General features: G+C 48.4%; 9 protein-coding genes across 9 annotated transcripts; 4 read left to right on the top strand and 5 right to left on the bottom strand.

Moving 5' to 3' along the window:
• Positions 1 to 289: 289 nt before the first annotated feature.
• On the top strand, positions 290 to 2,274 carry I302_106439 (uncharacterized protein; the record flags this gene model as incomplete). The annotated part of the gene is made up of 6 exons (XM_019192916.1): positions 290 to 423; positions 475 to 733; positions 784 to 1,142; positions 1,196 to 1,413; positions 1,475 to 1,787; positions 1,869 to 2,274. 6 exons carry the CDS (start codon positions 290 to 292, stop codon positions 2,272 to 2,274), a joined length of 1,689 nt encoding a protein of 562 aa, XP_019045913.1.
• A 1,177-nt stretch (positions 2,275 to 3,451) lies between these two features.
• On the top strand, positions 3,452 to 3,956 carry I302_106438 (uncharacterized protein; the record flags this gene model as incomplete). The annotated part of the gene is made up of 2 exons (XM_065870279.1): positions 3,452 to 3,563; positions 3,631 to 3,956. The coding sequence occupies 2 exons, from the start codon at positions 3,452 to 3,454 to the stop codon at positions 3,954 to 3,956; spliced, it is 438 nt and encodes a 145-aa protein (XP_065726351.1).
• A 1,848-nt stretch (positions 3,957 to 5,804) lies between these two features.
• I302_106437 (uncharacterized protein) lies at positions 5,805 to 8,184 on the top strand (the record flags this gene model as incomplete). Its single annotated transcript, XM_065870278.1, has 10 exons — positions 5,805 to 6,255; positions 6,312 to 6,360; positions 6,423 to 6,469; positions 6,533 to 6,881; positions 7,066 to 7,120; positions 7,163 to 7,233; positions 7,296 to 7,435; positions 7,493 to 7,734; positions 7,790 to 8,059; positions 8,113 to 8,184. The coding sequence occupies 10 exons, from the start codon at positions 5,805 to 5,807 to the stop codon at positions 8,182 to 8,184; spliced, it is 1,746 nt and encodes a 581-aa protein (XP_065726350.1).
• An 857-nt stretch (positions 8,185 to 9,041) lies between these two features.
• I302_106436 (uncharacterized protein) lies at positions 9,042 to 10,918 on the bottom strand (the record flags this gene model as incomplete). The annotated part of the gene is made up of 6 exons (XM_019192919.1): positions 9,042 to 9,118; positions 9,191 to 9,501; positions 9,559 to 9,681; positions 9,748 to 9,924; positions 9,995 to 10,798; positions 10,869 to 10,918. The coding sequence occupies 6 exons, from the start codon at positions 10,916 to 10,918 to the stop codon at positions 9,042 to 9,044; spliced, it is 1,542 nt and encodes a 513-aa protein (XP_019045916.1).
• Positions 10,919 to 11,443: 525 nt separating this feature from the next.
• Positions 11,444 to 13,222, top strand: I302_106435 (uncharacterized protein; the record flags this gene model as incomplete). Its single annotated transcript, XM_019192920.1, has 2 exons — positions 11,444 to 11,759; positions 11,823 to 13,222. 2 exons carry the CDS (start codon positions 11,444 to 11,446, stop codon positions 13,220 to 13,222), a joined length of 1,716 nt encoding a protein of 571 aa, XP_019045917.1.
• Positions 13,223 to 13,399: 177 nt separating this feature from the next.
• I302_106434 (uncharacterized protein) lies at positions 13,400 to 14,929 on the bottom strand (the record flags this gene model as incomplete). The annotated part of the gene is made up of 7 exons (XM_019192921.1): positions 13,400 to 13,536; positions 13,610 to 13,706; positions 13,781 to 13,929; positions 14,018 to 14,288; positions 14,368 to 14,467; positions 14,529 to 14,570; positions 14,646 to 14,929. The coding sequence occupies 7 exons, from the start codon at positions 14,927 to 14,929 to the stop codon at positions 13,400 to 13,402; spliced, it is 1,080 nt and encodes a 359-aa protein (XP_019045918.1).
• Positions 14,930 to 15,413: 484 nt separating this feature from the next.
• On the bottom strand, positions 15,414 to 17,052 carry I302_106433 (uncharacterized protein; the record flags this gene model as incomplete). Its single annotated transcript, XM_065870277.1, has 6 exons — positions 15,414 to 15,550; positions 15,670 to 15,900; positions 16,018 to 16,324; positions 16,410 to 16,509; positions 16,604 to 16,645; positions 16,739 to 17,052. 6 exons carry the CDS (start codon positions 17,050 to 17,052, stop codon positions 15,414 to 15,416), a joined length of 1,131 nt encoding a protein of 376 aa, XP_065726349.1.
• Positions 17,053 to 17,604: 552 nt separating this feature from the next.
• On the bottom strand, positions 17,605 to 19,458 carry I302_106432 (uncharacterized protein; the record flags this gene model as incomplete). Its single annotated transcript, XM_065870276.1, has 6 exons — positions 17,605 to 17,820; positions 17,936 to 17,992; positions 18,064 to 18,319; positions 18,519 to 18,714; positions 18,873 to 19,084; positions 19,205 to 19,458. 6 exons carry the CDS (start codon positions 19,456 to 19,458, stop codon positions 17,605 to 17,607), a joined length of 1,191 nt encoding a protein of 396 aa, XP_065726348.1.
• An 836-nt stretch (positions 19,459 to 20,294) lies between these two features.
• On the bottom strand, positions 20,295 to 22,961 carry I302_106431 (uncharacterized protein; the record flags this gene model as incomplete). The annotated part of the gene is made up of 16 exons (XM_065870275.1): positions 20,295 to 20,378; positions 20,455 to 20,546; positions 20,617 to 20,679; positions 20,745 to 20,822; positions 20,896 to 21,039; positions 21,119 to 21,352; positions 21,454 to 21,553; positions 21,612 to 21,676; positions 21,737 to 21,827; positions 21,911 to 21,976; positions 22,032 to 22,091; positions 22,158 to 22,214; positions 22,284 to 22,352; positions 22,412 to 22,521; positions 22,654 to 22,705; positions 22,776 to 22,961. 16 exons carry the CDS (start codon positions 22,959 to 22,961, stop codon positions 20,295 to 20,297), a joined length of 1,551 nt encoding a protein of 516 aa, XP_065726347.1.
• Between the last annotated feature and the right edge of the window lie 701 nt (positions 22,962 to 23,662).

The raw sequence follows: 23,662 nt of genomic DNA, 5'->3' as shown, positions 1-23,662 counted from the left end.
CACAATAGTCTTTTCACGTTATTATCTTGTGACCTGACTCAAACAATCATCAAGTCCGCTTTCACGGTCTCTCTTTCACACAAGATGGAGTCTCCTCAATACCCCACCTGCCTTCGGACCCACCCCTTTCAACGCGCTCTAAGCGAGGTGGTTAACGTTATCACCAGTCGTCTTTTCTTGCCGCCGACAATCTTCGATAAGACCGTTCTCCATCTTTGATTGCAATATATATACTTCAACATCAACTCCCTTTTTCCTGATTGTTCTTCACATATCCGCAAATTTCATCATGTCCCTCGAAGAATACAACAAGCAGGACGGTTATGGCCTTGAGGGTGACAAGACCCATGAGGCAGACTCAAATACTCTTGAGGTCCGTCAAGATGACCCCTCTTTCCAAGACCTCGTGAATGATCCTCATAGGTACGAGTAGTCTCTTCCTCATTGTGTGGTCTAGAGCTGATTCCACTTCAGAGGTCTCCGAATGCGACATATCCAGCTGCTCTCACTCTCTGGTGCAGTCGGCGCCGGTGTTTTCGTTTCTATCGGTGGACCTTTGACTTCAGCTGGTCCCTTGGGTTTGCTTATCGGTATCATCGTTTGGTCAACTGTTATCATTGGTGCTAGCAACTGTCTCATCGAAATGACCACTCTTCTTCCTATCGATGGTGGTTTCATCACTTTCGCTGGAAGATTTATGGACGAGACCGTTGGAAAAGCTGTTGGATGGAATGTGAGTGGTCAATTCTTCCTTCTTCGGCGACATGCTGATATGGTCTGTAGTTCCTTTTGGCCCAAGCTTCCTTGGTCTGCTTCGAATTGACGGCCTTAAATGTCATGATACAATATTGGACTCTCACTCTCCATCCTGCAGTCGCTATCAGTGTCGGTATTGTTCTTTTCGCCTCTTTACAACTTTACTCGGTCAGGTGGTTCGGTGAAGCCGAATTCTGGCTTAGTATCTTCAAAATCATCCTCCAAATCGGTTTGACTCTTTACACTATCATCGCTATGTGTGGTGGCAATCCCAAGCACGATAAATTCGGTTTCCGAGCTTGGAAAGATCCTGGACCTTTTGCTGGCGAGACTGCTGCGCTGAGGATGAAGGGTATCTGGGATGCGGTCTTATGGGCTTGTTTCGCGTGAGTGTTCGGTCTGGTCTTGCCTCGGCTATGGTGCTGACTGTTTGCGATAGTCTTGGTGGTCCCGATTGGATCTCCCTTATCGGTGGTGAAGCTCAGAATCCCAGAAGGATCCTCCCAAAAGCTTTCAATTCTACAGTCGTAAGGATCGTGTCCTTCTTCATCGTAGGCGCTTTGTGTGTCGGTATCAACGCTCCATCAAACGATCCCGGGCTGCTCGGAGCCATCGCAGCGGGTGCTCCAGGTGCTGCCAAGTCTCCTTACATCATATGTGAGTATCCGTGTGGCACATCGAAAATGGCGCTTTACTGACGATTTTTCGCCAAAAACAGCAATGAACCGACTTGAAATTCCCGTTTTGCCAGACATCGTGAACGCTCTGGTCATGCTCTCGATATTTAGCACTGGAAATTCAGCAGTGTTCTGTTCATCTCGTGGATTATACACGCTCGCGCTCAAGGGCGGAGCACCCAGCATCTTCAAAAGACTCAACAGAAACGGTGTCCCATATGTTGCGGTGTCCGCAATCCTGTTGTTCAGTACTTTGGCCTATCTTTCGGTCAACTCCGGCTCTGTGGTCGTACTCAATTGGTTCTTATCCCTAGTAGGAGCGGCCAACCTTGTAAACTGGACTTCAATTGCAGTGTAAGTGAGATTCCGATGTCTTTCTTATTTGTCCAAAGGGAGAAAAAAGAAAAAGAATCGCTGATTTTTCGTTTCCCACAGTACTTATATGCGATTCCGAAAGGGCTTGATCGCTCAGGGAAGACTCAACAACGAATTCCTTCCCGTACGAGCCTGGTTGCAACCCCTTTCCAGTTGGTGGGTAGTCATCGCTGCACCAGTGGCCTTTGTGTGCAGTGGTTACGCCTTAATGGTCCCAGGCGGATGGGCCGGCGACAGCTTCGTCTTCACCTATGGAGCTGTATTCATCTTTGCCGGTTTCATCATCGGATTCAAGGCTTACGAAGTCATCGTCAAGAAGAAGCCTTTCAAGATGTTCATCCCAGCCGAGGAAATCGATGTCACCACAGGTCTGGAGGTCATTGAAGCTCTCACCGCAGCCAGTGATCTGCAAGACGCTCGCGAGAAGAAATCAGTTGGTGGAAAGATCTCCGACTTCTTCTTCTAATCATTGCAAGTAGCTTGTGTGTCTGAGGCTGTGCTTTCGTTATTTACTTGTCTTTTGCTGTTTACGTTTACATATAATCCCCAATCCCACGTACCTTAGGTAGATTCTCTGTATTCACTTTGCCTTTTGTAGTTCAAGAGCAATGTACGTTTACCCTTTTTCTCTGCATGGCTTCCGATCAAGTTACACGTCGATGCTCGCGCCCCAGGAGTCAGCCCTGAATGATCGAGTCACTCTTGTCGAAATATGAGGTCTGAACGAAGGACCCACCACTGTAATATGTGATTTAATCCAATAGCTGATCAACTGCGCCGTATCTCCTGTGCCACTTTCTGATTCGATTGTCCCGATCCGCATAGTCTTGATGGAGATGATTAGATCATGTGATTTGTGAGGGTCGTGAACATGGTGTTGAGGTAGGAATGACTAGCTGATGGGAATGGAGAACAAGGATGATGATGCGCTCAGACCGTGATTATATGCCATGGTGAGCTGACTTGAGATTGACCAGAAAACATATATATAAATACGACGACTGATATCATCTTCCTCCTTGTTTCTTTCTCTTTCTTTATTCAATTGATACTGATATCACCTTACACTCATACCCATATTCACACTCAGATTTCGAGTCAGCACTCCCTACCCACTGCATGCTATATCTCAGCAGTGTCATCACGGTCACTTCTCACTTGCAACATCGTCAAAAAACATCCAGGACGAGTCAACGACATCAAATCCCCTCTTCACAACAACATTCCCCTCTCCACAACATGTCATCCATCGTCAGCTGATTCAAAACATCCGACCCAAAGTCCACTCCACTCACTCCCAATTGATTCAGATCAGGAGACTTCCTACCTCCCAACATGCACGTCACAGGGGAAGTCCGCGGGATTGTGGACGTTTGACGAGAAAACGGTTACGAACAACCTTAATTGGGACTATCTCAGCAACAAAAATACACCCAGGTCAACGATCCAACAATGCAGAAGTTGACCAAGATATGGGTCAAAGCCTTTCATCCAAAATGGTTGTTGGATGATGGAAAGGATATACTCTCTTCTGAGGAGCAGGACAAGGTTTTTCAGGATTGAGACCTTGGGAGGGAAAGGTTGCCTGCCAAGTTTGACAATGACGAACGACGCTTAGTTTCCATTGATATGAGAGGTACTGTATGTTGGTGGAAAGGGCTTCGTTGTGTGCGAAGGGTGTGGTGGTACTCCTCGGTGAAGGTCCGAGACTATACTGGTGTCACGCCGATGGAGACAGTCCGGTGTTGTGTCGAGGTCAGTCTCTCGTTCACGTCGTACGCAACCAGATCAACTGAGCAAGATGTTCAATATGTGCAGATAGTATCCAACATCCCTCTGTTTCACCCTCAATATACCGCCCCACCACCTCACCCCGACTCAACCACCACTATGACCCTCACCTCGTCTACTGCTCCCTACCCAGACACCAAATCGGTCGTCGTCCCCCCCCCCCTTCTTCCCCAGGTCAAGAACCTCTTGAATGCTTTCGCAGCCAATGCCACCGAGGTTTGGATGGTACACGATCTGTTTGATCTGGGAGACCTGGTGAGGAATCTCTTCAAGGAGACACCCATCGGGTACACCACCATCAAGAGAAGAGCTGCCGATATCATCTACGTCCCATCCGCCCACAGGAAACACTTCTGAGAGGTGGGACGATCGATAGGATCGATATCTCGGCAAGGTGTGTGGGGATGATGGAGTACCCCTCCGCGTGTGAAGGTGGAACCTGCGAGGTCTCAGGAAGAAGGAAGGTTGTTTGAAATCTTGTGGGGGCTGGGAGACGATAAGTACGAGGATGATACCGTGCTGTTGCCTTGGGAGATGGTGAGTTACTTTCCGTCGTGCTGGGTGAGGGTGAACGTCTGTCAAAGTATGATTCGCACAAGGTCCATGGCTAGTGCTGACCCTGTTATGCTCTCAGTACCGAGACGCTATTGGCGAGCTCGCACAAGTTTTTCATTCTCTCCCCGACCAGGTCGAGGATGCAAATAGGAAATCAAGAATCCTTCCTGTCCTGAGCGACAAGGTTACTCTGTGGAGTGGGATCAGAGTTGGCAGGTTCAAGATGAATTTGCGACTCGCCACCACGGCCATCAATCCGAAAGCTTCCCCCACCATCTCCATATGCCAAGTGGGTACATCCTACACACCAGCTGCCATCGCTGACGGTGAGAGTTAGGTGACGCGTATCCTCTATCCCGACGACGAATGAGGTAGGGACACCAAGCGATACCATCAACCTCCAGATTGGTCTGAGAGAGAGAGGAGATGAACATGGTTGAGTTCCGGCGAGAGCGGGAGGAGAAGGGGGAGGTGGAGGAAGAGAGGTTGGAGGGGCTTGTGGCCGAAGCGGAGGAGTTGAGTAATGTGTATAGGGTTGTCGAAAGTGAAGATGATGCTATGCACTCCGTATGAGGGCGGAGGGACCTTTTGAGCATTATCATTCTTCCTTATCATCTCGGGCGTGTCCATCCTCGACTTCATCGCAGGGGGATAAGGTGAACTTGGGTGAATTGTCTACATTTCTGGCCTGTCTCCCAAAGAGCGAAGGTGACGGGAAGCGGACGACGGACCGTACAGAGTCGGAGTTGGTACCGGAACGCAGGTGTGCCAGGGGAGAACAGAGCCCAAGCAAATCACTCACACCAATTGTACCAAGGTAAGCTAACCTCCGGATCCTGAAACCTCTTGAATCTACAAGTGCAACTAGCGCAGGTCGCTCCATTCTAGGACAAGGGGGTACAGCACCTCGCGCCTACAGCTCGCTGGACATACCGGGTCATTCAAGGCTACAACCTATGATGGAAAGCAAGCGAATTGATGAGGATGAGGAATCAGGGGGATGGTGGAAATGAGGGAGAGAGTTGAGCGATGATAAGCTGTCATACAACGTAACGCCCTCCCTCACATACCACGTGCCATCCCAACTATACCGGCTGTTCACCGGTACTTCGGCTGTACAATATCGCAATCGCCGTTACTGTAAACTTCTCGTTATGTCCACACCCTGTTGAGGGGAACTGGATACCCGAAGCTCCTGCAGCATTGTTTTTGACAGACTGTGACTGTCAAAGTCTCCCTACCCAAGGAGTCAAGTATATCGAAGGACCTTCAACTTCATCTCTCCACGACTTGTTTCGCCGGAAGCCGCTCTGGCACTACAACACCTTGATCTCCCAGAATACATTGCTTTGAGCCAATGATTGCGCCTAGTCAAACCCGTCGGTCCCTGGCGTGAGTTCCGTCTGGACCTCCAGACCGCTTTGTCGCTGACCATGCATTGCATAATTAGCTGCTTGAGATGTCGCGGAGCAAAGGTACGGCTGAACAATACAGTGCATACTTCATTGTGATGCTGAGTGCAGATGTCCCTATCTAGGCGAAATGTGTTACTGTGGAAGGCACACCGTCGGAAGCTCGGTGTGAACGATGTGGTGCGCTCTTTTCAAGAAAGCTGTAAAGAAGCTCATCGACTGTGCAGAGAGATTCGACATGCCCTGTCAATACCCTGTCCGCAAGAGGCGGGGCACTGGTTCGGACGCTGTTGCGAAAGCAATGCAAGCGAGAATCGTATCCCCATCACCGTCAATGGCCGCACGGCACCTCCCCGCTGGTTCCCAAACCGCATCTCACCTTCCGCCGATCGATCAAATCAATCGGAGCGGCATACTCGCCAATGCTCTGGACGCTGAGCAATCACAGCTCTTTACATCCGGACACGAAACTGGTGGAACCAGCAGTTCAATTGGATCCAGTAGCCTCCAAAACACATCTCAACGACAATTCAGCGTATCTCAGCACTTGGATCCTGGCCATTTTGACTCATGGGAAGGTCAGGACCTAGGTTCAGGTTCGGCGTGGACTGACACAGGCTTCAACAGTACCAGTCTCTCTGCGGCCATTAGCAGTGTGTCAGCCAGCATCATCAACGCTGAAGACCCAGGTGAGACCTCAAGCGTGTAGTGTTGGTTCAACCATAAGCTGAAATATCCATCGTAGTGTCGTTGCATTTCCTGAGTCTGATAGAGGCCGGGAACCTCTTCTTATCGTCAGTTTCTCAAAATGTTCTTCACATCTTCGGACTGTCGCTGACTCATATCGCTTAAACAGATTTATAACGCACATGAATGCCATGATAGCTATCTTTGATCCCAAGGGTAGGCAATCGTCATGAATCTATAGTTCTTCCTGAGGGGCTTAATCTAACAGCCATCTTACAGTACATACCTTCCAAAAGATCCGGGAATATCCGTTACTTTTCACCGCCGTACTTGCAGTGTCCTCCAAATTCTTCAATCGCAACCTAGCGGCTGCGTTATCATCGCACGCACGTATGCTGCTACATCGAGCCATCTTTGCTGGAGAGTACACAACACAGATGGTCAAAGCTTTGATCATTTTGGTCTTCTGGAAACATCCCACGGATAGGACCGCTTGGGTTGATATCGGGATAGCCATGAGGCTGAGTTATCAGCTTGGGCTGCACACATCACCTATTAGGGGTGAAATGGATGTAGATGAAGGTTTAGACAGGAAACGGACCTGGTTCTGTGGGTACTCTTTACGCTCGTGATTGCAACGATGGGACATGTACTGACTCTCGATGCAGGCCTCTCCTGTACGTCCCTTTCTTTCAGGTCCCTCCGACGAGCGCTTTTTGATGTTGTGATGTTTCAGGTCTGGACCGAGTGTGAGGGTCTCAGATTACATCAAGGTGCATATGTTCTCGTTGACGACCTAACATACGTCACAGATATTCGGACATGTTCGATTTACCTACCACCATCAAGATCGAAGAACATGGCAATGTGGGTCAAACGCAAAGAATTCCAAGCTGATCAGTCTCTTAGCTTGATCAGTGGATCCAGCATTTAAATTCCCAGTCGTGTCCTGCTGATTGGCATTTGGCTTGCTCCATGGAGTGCGTCGTGCAGTCAACGCTGTTGTCGGTGTGAGCTGACTAAAATCAATTCGACCGTTCAGAATTGCGCAACCGCATCATACGTGGATGAAGTACAAAAGAGAGCGTGATACAATCCCTCTTGACTGGAGACGAAGTATTCTGGCGGATTTGCGCTCGCAATATGATCGGCACACCCAACGGTGGTTCGCTTCGGACTTGCGTATGTCGGGTGGAATCTTGCCAAAGAGTAATGTGGACTGACAAATTATACATATAGGCTTGAGCGAGATCGAGTATCATTTCCTGCTTTGGTATGATAAGCGAATGATGGTCAGCATCCGATTCGAGCTTCTCGAATGCGCGGACCCCCAGAATCAGCCTTTGTTGTTACAGGAGTTGATAGCCGATACTCGGGCTTTTGTGGATCAGACCTCCATCGTGGCTGGGAACGGGTCCATGCTGTATCTTCAAGATACTACTGCAGTCCACCTTTCGACACTTGGGATCGTCATCTATAAAGTCAGGAAATTTGCAGGTTCTCCTAGATCACTCGAAGCGCTGACTCTGTCTTTAGGTGTTCTGGCGTCTGCAATCGGTCCAAAGAAAGGAAGTGGTCGATATGATTCAGCGAATCCACCGCTGCGTCAAGCCTTTCTCAAATCAGGATGATTCGTCACCCTTTGCCTACATTGCCCGTTTCTTCAATCGTCTAGTCCGGAAGCTCAGTTCGGAATCTCGGGCTCCCAGTCGAGCCGTATCCCCTGCTCTGATCGCACCGACTGGTGATGATCTTCTAACCGAGGAACATCTCGATCAGACCGCAGAAATGCTGAATTTGGGGATGGTTCGTATGCATCTTGCTGGTCTTGTGAAATATGCTAATATCCCATTGTGTAGGAATACTTCATTGATCAGGACGGCCCCGACTTGCAACAAGGTGATACACATTCCGAAGAGGCGTATTGGTGAGAGTGGCTGCTGTCCATTAGGTTATGGTCTGTATCAAGCTGACCGAGTGCGTACCCTAAGGTCTGCTATACTGGCAAATTCATTCCTAGACCAAATATTTCCTGATATTTCGAGATAGATCAAGGGGTTCGTTCTCCACCCTGGAACGTTTTGTGACAGTATCTCATAGTCCCATAGTCTTTGTACATACAGAGACGCCTCGTTCAGCGTTCACTGCATATGAACATTCACATTTGCACCAAGCCGAGCAATGTCAAATATCATGTACAGCAATGCTATGCGATCAACGAGTCAATGCAGTACACCTTTCACTTTCGGAACTGAGGTCATCGATGCAATTGCAGTCGTGATCAGACCCGTCCTCGAAATCTCAGTCACGGTAATATCGTCAAGCGCCGTTCCCAACATTGTGTGATACGCGATCGGCTCAAGTGGGAAATCTGACGGTGCTCAGATGTCATTGTTGAGCATTTAATGTGCGGTTGACCGCCTCAGCTCAGACTGTGGAACGAGTAACCCAGTCAATAGATGCTCGTTGGGCATTCACTTCTTTTCTTGCTGCTTCACGTGGCTCAGTGCAACCTTCCGACAGTATATGGCATAATCATCTCTCATCATCGGGGATTTCTGTGACGGATCAGGTCATCAGGTTGTCTCACCGGTGCGCAAGTAAAAGAAACCTGATCATGTTCTAAGTTATGTTTCACATGCGGATACAGCAGAGGCCTCTCGTTTCATGAATACATTCATTTTTACATGATACATTCAATTATCCCATAGCGGAACCGATTCTGTTCTCACAAGCTCAGCCCTAAAAAAAGCTTCTCTCTTCTCTTTGCTATTTGTTGACAGGATGATTAGGCCAGCTCGTGATGAACCCCGGATACGTGCTTCTCGTCATCGGCGACGGGAATGGTTACAGGGGCATTATCATCTGTACAATCGAAATGGTATTCAGCGGCTCTGCAGACGCTACAATGTCCGTTTGCGAGATCGTCCAACTCACCTGAAGCTAATCGCGTTTCAGGATCAACAGCCGAATGGAGCATGTCCTTGTCCCGAATGACTACCCAATTGCCACGGCGGAAGTATTCGTCCATTTCTTCAAGAGTTCGATTCTTGGTCTCCGGGAATAGGAGGTAGATGGTGATGGCGTTGGTGAAGCAGCATACGCAGAAGACAATGTAGAATCTCCAAGAGACTTGAGCGAATGCGGTAGGAGCAATTTCGCCCATCATGAAGTTCGCAATCCAACTTGCCATGGCGGTGATAGCTGAGCCTTTGGCCCTGATACCAGTGTTCATGATCTCGGTAGGACTGCGATGATCGAATGGTCAGCTTTTGCACATCTGAAGAAAGACACAAAGCACTCACTAAACCCATGACAACGGTCCAATACCGTACGAGAAGACGATGTTGTACAAGAATGTGACTGCCAAAAACGCTAAGCCGTCCCCCTTGGTGCCGGTTCCGAGGGTGAATTTTCGGACTAGAGGCCTGATTTGTAACTACTTGTTAGACGCATGTCGTGAAAAGGAACGAATGAGCAGCCATGATACTTACGTTGCAGCGGCAAAACAGACACCCCCTACAAAGTTACACCAGATCAAAGGTCCACGTCGACCGGTTTTGTCGAGGAACAAGATACACGCGACTTCGGCACAGAGACCAAAAAGGTTGTTCATGGCTTGTATGAGCAGAGTTTGAGACCCTTTGTAGCCTACGGACGTGTAGATGGAGCTGCCAGACAGTCGATCAGTCCTCAGACGATTGTAACACTGAGATGCCATGGTGAAGGGCTTCCACTCACACCGAGTAGTACTGAATGACCCCAACCCCAGTCATCTGGACAGAGAATTGAAGAATTATACCCAATAAGACCTTACGGAGGTTCAGGGCGCTACCGTAGAGAGCTTTCCAAGTTGTATCCACTGCTGCTTCCTCCTCGACTTGTCGTTTCATTTCGGCGTATTCTGCTTGAACAAAACTATCGGATTCGTCACCTCTGGCGTGTAGCTTCGCTAGTACCCTAATGGCGTCGGCGTCTCGATGCTTCAACATGAGCCATCTTGGAGATTCGGGTAGAAGGAAGGTGAGGAACACCAGGGGAACAGCAGGCAGCATCTGAAACCCAATAGGTAGGCGCCACTGTAAAGCAGTGTTATATCGGTATTTGGCGCAGGCATAGGCTATCCAAGTGGCGATAAAGGCTCCCAGACCGAGGAAGAACTGGAACGTCGCCATGATTCGGCCCCGCTGACTGGGATGCGCGATTTCGGATTGATACAAAGGTACAAGAGTTCCTAAGCCTCCAATGGCGACACCCGCAAAGAATCGACCAGCAAGCATCATACCCCGACCGTTGGCCCCGGTTTGTAAAGCGCCTCCAAGCAGGAAGACCACACCGGCCATTGTGAGGGATGTTCTTCGGCTGAAAATATCGGCAATAAGACCAGCGGGAATACTTCCGACGAAGGCTCCAAGTAACATTGCCGAGACGATGAAACCTTGGTAGGTAGGATTGCTGGCAATGTCCGTCAAAGAAATGAAGTCGGGAGCGGTGAAGACGGAGGAGATGACTGCAAGGTCATAACCGAAAATGGAGGCACCGAGACTATATGCAAAATAGGATTTTTCAGTCAACCGGAAGGGCGTTTCCTGTTGTGTCTGGGCACAACACTCACGCGGCGAAGCATCCACAACCAAATGTGTAAAGCTTGGGCGAGATCGGCATCTTCGAAGTGTTATATAGTCGATGTTGGTTGCTATCAATGTAGGCGTGTCAATGTTGACTTTCACATTCTGGATCTTCCTTTAGACATTTGGATGTCTCTATATATATATATATATATGATGGGTAGGGAAGTGAAACGAAATGGTGCTGCTTGATGGCATTACAGGTTTCTATTTCGGCTGTACGGCATTACACTCTATTCCGGCTGTTCGGGTTTTGTAGTTCCTGCCAACGCAACAATGCGCCTAGCCATGAATCACATCCCCGGGCTTTGAGTCTGATTAGAACCATCGACACGGTAAACGTCACATCGGCAAGATCACGGAATAGATGCTCAGCCGGCGATATGATCTCTTCGAGCTGCCCCGGTCCGGCTCATGGCACTTGCTCTTGTGTAATGATCAATCTATCCCCCACAAGAGCTAGCTACCTTACGGACAGCCTTGCATCTTGTCTCTATGTCAACAGCCTCTCTTTGGACCTCGCCAAACTCATATCCCAACGACAAGCTCCAAGTCTCAAGCAATGAGACTCGACAAGGTGCCACGCATCGTGGACCTTCCAAGGGGTAGACATCAATTCGTTCTTGCTGATGGCACACCATTCTTTCTGCGCGCAGCTGAGCTGCAGAACTCTTCCTTCTCTTCCTCGCAGTACATGGACAAGATCTGGCCTATCCTCACCGCTCAGCATATCAATCTTGCGTTCGGTCCCGCGACTTGGGAAGACATCGAGCCCGAAGAAGGCCAATTCTTTTGGGAGGAGTTGGATAGACTTGTAGAGGGAGCTCGGAAGCATGAGATCAAGTTGGTGATACTATGGTTCGGCGCTTGGAAGAACGGTGAGATCTGGTCATCCCTTTACCGACTTCACCTGGCTGCAATGAGTTGATGAACGCGGTTAGGCATGTCGAATTATGCGCCAGCTTGGGTGAAGCGTGACCCCAAGCGCTTTCCTCGATCACGGGTACAGCCCACCCCTGGTTCGCCTTCTCGAATGGTTGAAGTCCTTAGTCCATTCTCAAAATCCACTCTGGATGCCGACACCAAAGCTTTTGAAGCTCTCATGGCTCATCTCAAATGTGTCGACGGCGACCAGGGAACTGTGATCATGGTACAGGTCGAGAACGAGGTCGGTCTTCTGGGAGATTCGAGGGACAGGTCGCCAATTGCCAATACTGTGTTCGATTCGCCCGTTCCCGAAGAGGTAATCGCAAAACTTTCTCTCGCTGCTGCTTCGGGAAACCTAAAGGAGTTGATGAAAGAGAATATACCGTGTCTCGGAGATGCTAGGTTGTTATTGCAGAGCAAAGGGAAAAGCTGGTCGGATGTCTTCGGTGTCAGCATGTATACCGACGAGCTATTTATGGCATATCACTACGCCAAATACATCAATCACGTCGCTTCGGCCGGGCAGAGAATCTATAATTTACCGATGTTCACGAACGGTTGGTTACGGACTTCAAATTCTGCTCCCTCTTCTACCGCAGGAGGCGGTGCGCATCCCGGCGAATATCCATCGGGTGGACCAGCCGATTCCGTCATCGATATATACCATCTGTTTGCTCCAAGCCTACGATTTGTCAGTCCCGATATCTACCTGGTCGACTATGCGGAGATATTCAAGGCATACAAACATAATGATCAACCTCTTTTCGTTCCCGAACATCGAAGAGACGAGTACGGCGCTCTGAGAATCTGGCAGGCTATTGGCGATTACGACGCGTTGGCTATGGGTCCGTTCGGGATAGATACCCTTGATCCTCTTACGTCCCCTTGGACCAAACATTACGGACTGCTATCGAAGATCGAAGGGTTCATCCTAGAAGCTTGGCAAAAAGGAAGTCTTGTGACAGGTTTCTACTTCGATCGGTTTGACGTTGGTCAACCAGATCCCTCGGTACCTAAAGAGGTTAACATGGGCGATTGGCGTCTGAAGATACAAAGAGCGGCTACGTTCGGTGGGGGTCATCCGGAGCCAGGCTATGGCATGATCATCCAACGAGCCGATGACTCCTTCCTGCTCATAGGCGAGGGATACATGGTAAATTTCCGATCATTGAAAACTGAGGCTGTATTCACCGGCATATTGGAATTTGACGAGATGGACACTGTGAAAGGCAAGCCGAAAGAGATGAGGAAGATTCGTAGATTGAACGGTGATGAGATCAAGAGTGGTCGAGCGGCAGTCATGCCAACTCTAGGTGCTGGCCCTGCTTATGGCGATTTCCCCATCGCGATCACCATACCGGGGGAGACTGGGATGGCTCTATGTACTGTATATAGTCTTTCAGATTGTCTCTAGCACGCCTAATTCGGGATGTCGCGCGGGGAGCTCATACTCAACTTGATCTTCTCAGTTCAATGCATATTCAAATGACAGATCAATACTTGAGATTTCCCATGTGATCTTACAGGATGATAATCGATACCATCGTACTGTATATACCATCTCTCTCTTAGCTATATGACTATAGATGTCCTAGGTCCATTTACCGATCAAAGCCATCGCGAACAGCCCCAATCCCAAAGCAATCAATGCAGATACGACCTTGCTATTGGAAGTATCCCTCATATCACCTATGACCCATTCGGCGTAGAGTAGCTGGCACAAACCGCCTGTAGCAGAACAAATTCAGTCGCCATCCCACTGAAGTGTGCTTTACCGAATATGCGAGATGTAAAGACTGACTGTAAAGTAGGATACCGGCTGAAATAGAATTGAGCACACCGATAGCTAATAGCTCTGCTCGTCCATTCTCGTTGAATGATTGATGTACTCCGATGCCCTGTGAACAATACCTCCATCAGTTTCTTCTTCCACCATTATTCATATCCAGTCACAGGAAGTCGTCACACATACGATGGCAATACCAATAGGAGTAATGACCGTATACGCAACACACATCAACCACTTCTTCCACGCGACTCCACCTTCACTCTTCACCCAGACCAATGCGCCGATTCTCGCACCCAAACCCAGACCTTCGAACAATTGGTGAAACACCAAAGCTATCACAATGATCAGCCAAGCTTACAACCCGCACAATATCCTAAACATGCATATATAGCATAGAGACATAACGGGAGCACAACATACCCGCGAAAGTGACCTCAAATCCATCTGCCTGAGCACCAAGCGCCACGCCAATCATGATCGAGTGAAAGACGATCCCACCCTCCAATAGCTGAACATCCCAATGAGCCCTTTTTGAAGCCGGATCAAGTTCCTGTAATGGTCGACAGCCGGTCTCGCAGCATAGATCTTGGAACATGGGCTTGGCATCGCTAGAGGGTGATGGAGATTTTACCGGAGTATCGTTAGAAGGGGTTGTAGGAGTATTGCATTCTGAGAGGTTCTTTCGAGCGGCCTGAGCGCAGAATCACATCGTCAAGAGTCAATGTGAGTCATTTGGTCTATACCAGGAGCAATGGGATCCTTGTACTCACCCATCTGGCTCCGAAGTAATCGACCAGCCAAATCACAAGCATCGATCCCATCGCTATGGCCGGTGCGGTAGGCTCGTACCCCAGTTCTCCAATACATTCGCTAGAATTCCAAATCAGCTAGCACCCATATTATCTTCCTCTGGCGGAAGGCGATTACCCACTTGGAAAAGGTCTCGAAAGAGTCTTGCAGAAGATGACAAAACCTGTTCATGCAAAATCATCAGCTTCGCTACACTACTCATGCGCCAGCGCAATCGAGGCGAGCTATATAGACTCACGCCAAAGCAATGATGATACCCGTACCGAAATACTTCAACACAAAGAACGTCCTTCTAAACCATACATTCCCATTACCATCTGCCCCCGGACCCATCAAAACAGGTAAGAACACTCCGAATCCCGACGCAACGAGCAGTACAAATACCGAGGCGACATGTAGACCTAAGTTGTACGATTCAGGGGTGGAAGCTTCGCACGAGTCTGAATCTGCCGCTTCGTCGGTGTAATCTGCTTTGACAGCTGTTAAAAGCGACAAGCTAGCAAATAAGAGGTAAGACAGCATTCTTCTGAAGAGGATTGAGATGAATGCGCAAGTTAACGGATGCATCTTATTGATAGTCGCGATATTGGAGGGTATAGTATATGTATGAATGAGAACGAGATCTTCGAAATTTGGATTTTCGCAATGCCGAGGACTTGAAGGCTATTTTCGGACGGGTCGTGATCGTCTGGGTACTCGTTTACCAGAGATGAGGAGGGCACATGCATAAGTCGTTGCGATTTAGAGGTATCTTGGGCTTCCGAATGTCAGCTGTAGATACTCGACGATAGTCAGGTAGTCAGTATTGTATCGCAGCGTTATATGCAATATGCATGAGTGAACAAACGGAGTGAGGTAGATTTGATGTGGACCGTTGAGATCACTGTTCTATCGTACCTTTGCAATTATGATATGCCGTAAAACCAAGAAAAGTCCTCCTCGAACTGACAGTCTATTCTTATATACAAAACCGAATTACCTGCGCCCAAGATCTTATGGTCCATGATCACGTCCATTTCCCTATCAATGCCATCGCGAACACTCCCAACAACAACGCAGTGAGGGCGGAGAACACTCGGGCGTTGGAGGTGCCCCGCATATCGCCGATGACCCATTCTGCGAAGAGGAGCTGGCAGAGGCCGCCTGACCACGGATCAAAGATACCAACATGAGTTGCGTACTTCCTCGCGATTGGCGATAAATCTTGTAGAGGTGAAAGTAGGTGCATTTGAAAGTTCTGGTTTACCAGGAAGTAAACTCACCGTAAAGCAATATTCCAGCGGATATCGAATTCAGCACTCCTATAGCTATCAATTCCCTCCTACCATTCTCATTGAACGATTGGTGAACTCCGATGCCAATGGCTATCCCAATAGGAGTGGTGAGAGCGTACATCGTGCACATTAACCACTTTGTCCAACTCCTCTTCCATACCAATGCACCTATTCTGGTTCCCAGACCCAAACCTTCGAATAGCTGGTGGAATACGAGGGCTACGGTGGAGCATCAACGTCTATATTAGCAACAGTCTAGTCGATCACTTGTGATCGTTAGAAGTCGGTGAGGAATAATGGGAAGGAATGAGCTGAACAGAGAGAGAAAAAACCCACCAGCAAAAGTAACTTCAAACCCTCTAGTCTGCGCACCAAGCGTCACGCCAATCATGATAGAATGAAAGATGATTCCTCCCTCCAGCAGCTCGACGTCCCAATGTGCTCTCTTGGAGTTCGGGTCCAGCTCGTCGGCAGTGGGTTTGTAGACGTGTCCGCAGCCTAGATCTTGGAAGACAGGCGGTGGAGCAGGTTGGATCTCGTTGATTGAGGGGGATATTGTAGAGTTGTCGTTGCTGGTTGTGAGAGGGATTGGGATGGGTTTGGGAAGGTCTGGAGTGGGATGGGATTGGTCGTGTAGTGTGGCCTGGATATAGTGCCGTGAATGATCAGTACCGAAAAAGGGTAGAATTACTAGTAAGTAAAGACGGAACGAGGAAGGATGATCTCACCCATCTAGCACTGAAGTAATCGACCAGCCATATCACCAACATCGAGCCCATCGCTATAGCTGGCGCTGTGGGCCTGTATTCTAGTGTACCGATACATGGGCTATCAGGTAGTAGAACCGGTCAAAGAGTGTTGTTGACATGCGACAAGACTAAGCAGGGAGGGGGGTGGGATGGGATAGGTGCTGATAACTCACTTTGAAAAGTTCTCGAAAGATTCCTGCAAGAGATGACAAAACCTACTCGACCTCTGATCAGCAAACGTACAGTTCATTGTGCTATCGTTTGGGATATCTGGTGGAATGAAACAGAGACACTACTGCACCACTCACGCCAGACTAATGATGATCCCCGTTCCAAAATACTTCAACACGAAAAACACCCTCCTCACCCACTCGTCCCTCTTACTTGCACTACTGCTCTTTTCATGCACATTTCCAGCCATAAACACGGGTAAGAAGACGCCTATCGCTGATGCTACGAGCAGTACAAAGACTGATACGATGTGCAGACCCAGGTCATACGAGCCTGGTGTGGACGATGTACAGAGCGGGGAACCGGGATTAGTGGTGGACTGAGCGTTGACGAAGGGGAGGATGAATTGGGACAAGATGTAGGTTTGTATGATGATGGTTGGGATTGCCATCTTGGTGGTGTGTATGAGAATAGAATGAACATGATGATATATGATAGAGTACTACTCGTACATATGCGTGGTAGTTGTTGCGGTGACTGGTCGATTGAAAACAGAGTGTGATGCCAAGCAGTCAAAATGAATGCCAAGAGACTACAGTAGTAAGAGTGAGATCTAGGATGACCGGATTGGTACTCTCAGTCATTAATTCGATTAGTCACATTTCACCTTTTATCTTGAACTCGTCCATCGTTGAGAGAGGGGAGAGACAGAGACAGAGACAGAGATAGCAAAAGAGCACTGAACTACATGTCCTGTGAGTCAATTGCAGGCCAAGAGTACACTTTGACAGCGATCGACTCCCTTATCTTATCAGGCACTCACTCCCACTGAACCCAGGAATCACCTTCCCATTGAGAAACCGATTCATGCTATTCACCGCAAAGTCCTCATTATGTACATACCACCCAGAACAATGTCCATTTCATCCCATACACCCAAGATCCATAAACTCATTATCAAACCGATACTTCATAACCCATTCCATTTCACACTTGACTATATTCAATCAGTGATCTGCACCTTGATAGCACCCTGTCTGGGATCAGCAGCGACGTGGAACGCCTTTACAGCATCTTCAAGTGGGAATCGATGAGTAACCAAAGGTTTCAGATTGATCAATCCTCCCGAGACCAGTCGGAGTGCTTTCGGGTATTGGTTGGCGTATCGGTATTGGAATTGTAGGTCGATCTCGTTGGCTGAGCAGTATCCGAATGGGTACTGGGGTGAACTATCAGCACAAGGCCTAAATTGGTTTATGAGTCGTGGTGGAGACTGGAGTGATGGAGGAGGTAGACAAAGATGGAATTGCATCAAGGATGGGGATATTACTCACGCTCTGTTCAGTCGGTCCAACACCAATGACAAACACCTTTCCGCCGAACAGCACAGACTACTTTCGTACATCAGCCTCTCTCTCTCTCTCTTTTCAGGTTCACCTTCAGTCGATAGCATCGTACTCACGTAAATAGCAGCCCTGATGGAACTTTCAAATCCGGTACACTCCAACGCGATTCTAATACCAGTCTGCGCAGACTCCTTGATCTTCTCAGCAACGTCCTCGGGTTTCCATTCCCTCTGGATCTGAACGGTCTTGACGGTTGGGACGAGCGTTTTGGCGAATTCGAGTCGGGAAGCAACGAGGTCGGTGATGACGATGGGTGTACAGCCTGATGCGTGGGCGGCGAGGAGGGTGACGAGACCGATTGGGCCGGCACCGCTATAGGAAGGGGTCGATCAGTGAGGCTCATGATTTGTGGTATACAGATGTCAAAAAGGAAGTAAGGAATAAAGAGGTATGTATATCAAGCAGGGTCAATGAGAGCTCGTGAGGTTGAGAGAAGGGAAGAGAGTTTGGAAAGTCAAGAAGCATAGATGCAAAGGCGATAGGACGCGTAAAAGTACGAGCGAACACTCACCAGATCACCACGGGATCACCCAACTTTGTACCAGCTCTCTCCAATCCTGCTAAAGCTACTGCCAGAGGCTCACAGAGCGATCCTTCTTCGTACGATACGTTGTCTGGGAGTTTGTGCAACCAAGCAGCTGGGTGGGCGTGGAATCGAGTGAGGGTACCGTGGTATGGGGGAGTGGAGAAGAAGACGACTCGTTGGCCTGTACCAGATGGATGAGGTGAGTTAGCATAGTCTCAGCATCTAAGTATACTTCGCTCTCTACAAAAGGGAACGAAGAGTTCAAGATGAATGATATGAAGAGACAGGAGCCATGAGGTGAAAAGAGAATAACGCAGTCTAATGAGAATACACACTCACAAGCATTATATCGACCAGTCCTACAAGGATCGCAATCCGCTTGACCACACGGTACACCAGCTTCGATAGCTACTCTATCACCCACTTTCAACTCTGTCACTCCCTCTCCTATCTCGATGATTTCACCGGCTGACTCGTGTCCTGCTCCAGTCTCATCTCGAACAATCATGGTCGGTCCTATCGCACCGTGTTTCCAGAAGTGGACGTCGGAGCTGTGTTCGGGCAGCAAGTTCAATCAGCGTTCTATCCTCCACAAGTACAACCACCACCCATCGATCCATTAAGGATCATCCTCTCCTATAGATCATATACTATGCAGGATGTTTACTCACCCGCAAATACCAGTAGCTTTCACATGAACCACCGCCTCCCCATACCCAGCCTTGGGTCTGGGCTTGTACATCATATGCACCTCATGAGCAGGGTTATAAGCACAAGCTATATTCGCGTCTTTATCTTTCAGTTCTGAAGCACCGTCACTGAGTAATTTGAACTCTGGGTGTTTGAGGATGAGAGTGGGGTCATAGTGTGATTCGTATTTTGATTTGAGGGGTGCTTGAGCCACTGCTGTTGCTGCTGTTGCCATTGTGAATGGAGTGTATGGTGTATGGTGATGAGAGGGAGAAGGAAGAAGGGGGCATCATGATGAGCTGATGTGATCATATGTATATATACTATTTATATGGTATGGTATGTACGCTCTACAAGTGTTGTATGGTCACGTTGGTCAAATTATACATCGTATTAATCGGCCCGACCCACTCCGGTTATCGCGTACTACTATTCTGTGCTCCTTCCTGCAATTGCGGCTTTTGTTCTTTTAGCTTTGTTTAGATTTAGCCTATACGGGACATGTGAGAGGGGGGAATGGGGAAGGGGGCGGGGAAAAAGATCTGGACCTCGACGCCCTCTGACTGCGAGAGGCTTGAGATGATGCGGAGGGCGGGGTATGGGGGATGGGGCAAGGGAACAACACAGCTCAACTATTTTGCAAGTGTGATTTTAACAAAATGCACCCGCCAATCCAAACAGATCAGATTAGGGCAGAGCGGGGGTAATATGGCGCTCTCGGGTACAGAAACCATTCATAAACCAGAGAACAGCGGATGGTTTTATCCGCAATATCGGTGCTACTTCAATATGTCTGGATCATAAAGCGTTGGATGAAAGATCCGTATTGTACATGTACATAAGTCTACAGTACATTCAAAGACGATACATCTTGCCAAACAGCATCACCAGGATCGAATCGATTTACCCAAGGCTACATGACTTATATCAATATTCCACAAACACTGCACAAGCCACCATTCGAAAAGGAATCGCTCGCGCAAGACAAAACAAGACAAACAAGTTCCGAGCGTTCACAAAGCGTTTTCGCAGGACAAGATTCTCGGCGCAATGATTAGCCTCTGAACCACCCTAGTAGACATATCTGAAAGCCCGCTTGTTTTGAAGATCCGTCAGATCTGCGAAAGCCTGGTCGTGGTCGATATGCTCGGCACCCTGTATTTGTGGATCCACATCAGCATGGCTACTCTGCGTGAATACAATCCACGGCGATAAGATAATCTGAACTTACAGGTTGTTCAGTGCCTTCGTGATCCCTCCTTCTAACGTGATTCCTTCGCATGAAGATGATTCGAAGGACGAAAGTCATAACGATGAAGAAGGCTAAGATATGGGCGTCCTTTGATCAGCTGGTATTCTTGAGCTGTTCAAGTTAAAGAGACCAGTAGCTCACCGTATAGACCGATGTGCACCGCAAACGCGACTTTGTATCGGGGAGCGTCCTTCGCTCGGAAGACTTGGAAAGATGATGCATCAGTATATTTCGACGAAAGGTTCGGTCGTTGTGGTACTGAAGCTCACCCTGAGGACCAATGATGCATCCTGAACCGTAAGTGACGAATAGCATGGCAGTCACGCAAGTCTTCTTCGTTTGACCGGCTAGAAGATGACCAGATAATTAGCGTGATACCACCGTTTAGACTGCATGAGGGGGTCCGGAAGGTCAGCTCACCGATGTTACGAGTTACGATACTGTAAAGCAACGATCCAGCAGCAATCACGAAATTGGCAAAGTAGAAAGCCAACAACAGTCCAGGAGCGGTCTTGGGTGATACAGGTACGGTCAGCAGGACGATGGTACCTGCCATAGCGATAGCTACGACCACACAAACGATCTTCGATGAGCTCATGTCTCACCAGCCATCGACTAGTCTATAAAAGTGCAGGGTACCCACCCATGGTTCCAGCGAGTACCAAGCAAGTCTGATTAGTCAACCTCGCGACCCAGGCCGTACCAAAGTAAATGATCAAGGAAAAACCACCTTGAGCCAAGTTCAAGAGCTGAGTTTGTCGGACGGTGAATCCAAGACCTTTGACAATGATATTGGCAAATACCGCTAGACCATTTACTATGATGAACCCGGCAATCTGCATGACCCAGTAGCACCATACCGCGGGATCTTGGAATGCTAAGTTGTGTGGGGGAACATGAGCGAGAGATCTCAATGGTAGGGATATTCGTGAAGCTTGGACGGTACTGTAGCTTTGGACAGATGAATACTCGACTTACCCTCCCACATTTGTTCCCACTTCCACCGTGAATCTTGAACACCCTGCTCGTTGATACGCAATCTCTCGATGATCATGGTCTTTTGCTTGTCGCTCCAGCACTACACATACTGTCTAAGCGATGCATTCCGTTAATCCCGGGGGAAAAAAAAAACTCACCTTAGCTTTCATGGGGGAATCAGGCAGGAAGATCAAAGTGAGTACCCCAACTACCACTGTGAAACCTGCGCACCGAAGTCTTCTAAGCCGGCATCCGAAACTACATCAGGAGAAGACGGGCTCACCTCCCACAATGATGAACAGGGCCTGCCAAGTGTACAAAGTTGGCGAGTTCACGTATGTGAGACCAAAAGCTACTAGACCGGAAACACACAGCTGTATGCAGCATCAGCATAATACGATTATATGCCTGTCCTCTGGCAAACGGCGGTGAGAAGGGATGCGATCGGCAGACTCACTTGGACACCTTGCATACCATACCAGTACGAAATGATCGTAGGATGTTCATTTCGTCGGTAATACATCTTGAGAAAGTAACCAGTCAACGGAGCCTTGAGCAAAACGTGTCATTCCACTCACTGTAGTCAAAGTCATCAGAGCAGGCTGTACACCAGACTCGAAGAAACCCAACAGGAATCGCTAGATGTGATGGAAAGCATCAATCTCTTGTATACCGGCGCACGAAAACTGCGTTGTGATACCTACTACAGCCATCAAGCCTCCGAAGTTCTTACAAACAGCATGCATGCATACTATCGTGCCCTATTAGCGTTGCATTCATTGAATAAGCTCTTACTTTCCCGAGTATACACATGAGAAGGTAAAGCTCACCCAGATGATTACCAAGATACCCAAGAATTTACCAAGGGGTACTTTTTGGATAACTCGGTTGACAGGGATCTGCCGCCGTGGTTTGGTCAGATCTACACGATGCGACCGTGACAGCAATGTCTACCCACCTCTCCGATGAGATATCCTGCGTACAAAATCGTACCGAGAGTACTGTACTGTTGACCGTGGAGACCGGTGTCTGCTTGAAGGCCCATGATAGAAGAGAAAGCGAGGGTGGCTGTGGACAGGGTCAGTCTGGGCAGAAATCGTCCCAAAAAGGGGACTGGACAGACCTTTATCAACTGTCAAAACCAAAATGATGAGCTTCTCATTTAGCCCATCCATCTGGAGGTGTGAGGATGCAGCTCACAAGTTTGACAGAAATAGATCAAGAGCAGGAACGGCAAGATCCTCCAATCGACCTACTCATCGATGATGCTTGTCAAGAACTTGTCTTGATATCGCCAAAAACATCGGGCATCATAGACTCACCAACTTCTTAATCTTCCGGTTGAGATCATCGTCGATGATCAAAGTGGGATCAAGGTACTTGGCAGTCTCAGGATCGATCCTCCCACTGTGGAGATCTTGTTTCTCCCTTTCTATCCTTTCTTCGATATGAGCGTCGAATCGGTCGACATGTTCAACCTCCGGCTTATCAGTGTGAACAGTAGCCATATCGTATAGTGTTCATTTGATATATACAATTCCGGTCGATCTATACGGAAGGGCGAAGCAACTTCTGGGGGAAAGTTGGGAGAACACGGGGAATAACCTATATATACCATATTTAAGATCTCGCCTCTTCTTATCTACGGCTCGATTCACGACTCAAGAGGTCATCTGACTTTGTGTCTTTTGGTTTCGATGAGCCGAGATGGTCATTCCCGAATCAATCCATGGCAGAACAGAGTAAAAGGACTGAGGTTCTTGGATAATAGGCTGGAGAATTCGGTTTAATAGATACCCGAGCAAAGCAGGCAATCAAACAATTTTGAACCTTGTTCAGTTGAGATACCCAAAGGAGTGTATGACGGACACCTCCTTGAGACGATGAGACAGAGAACCGAGATGAAATTGTGTGTATGTATGTCCACATACACCAGCAAAGGTACGGCACTGGCCGGACCGAGTAAATGGATACCTTGCCGCTTAAAAGCAATTAACAGACCGTAAGGAATCAAAGCGAAACCTTGCCTTTCCCTCTCTTCTCACACCAATTTTCCGTTTTCACTAATACAAGCTCACAATCTAGGAGTACATACTCACCCCACATTTCCCATCACACGGAGAACCGACAAATACATCTCGTAACATCTTTCGTCCGAACACCTGTCCGCTGTCAAGCTTTGCGGGTCGCGAGCAGAATATGACCCACC

This window comes from Kwoniella bestiolae, chromosome 5, assembly GCF_000512585.2.
Source record: "Kwoniella bestiolae CBS 10118 chromosome 5, complete sequence".
Classification (NCBI taxonomy): Eukaryota; Fungi; Basidiomycota; class Tremellomycetes; order Tremellales; family Cryptococcaceae; genus Kwoniella; species Kwoniella bestiolae.
The sequence above is the reverse complement of the archived record's forward strand: the minus strand, read 5'-3'. Positions and strand labels throughout refer to the sequence as shown.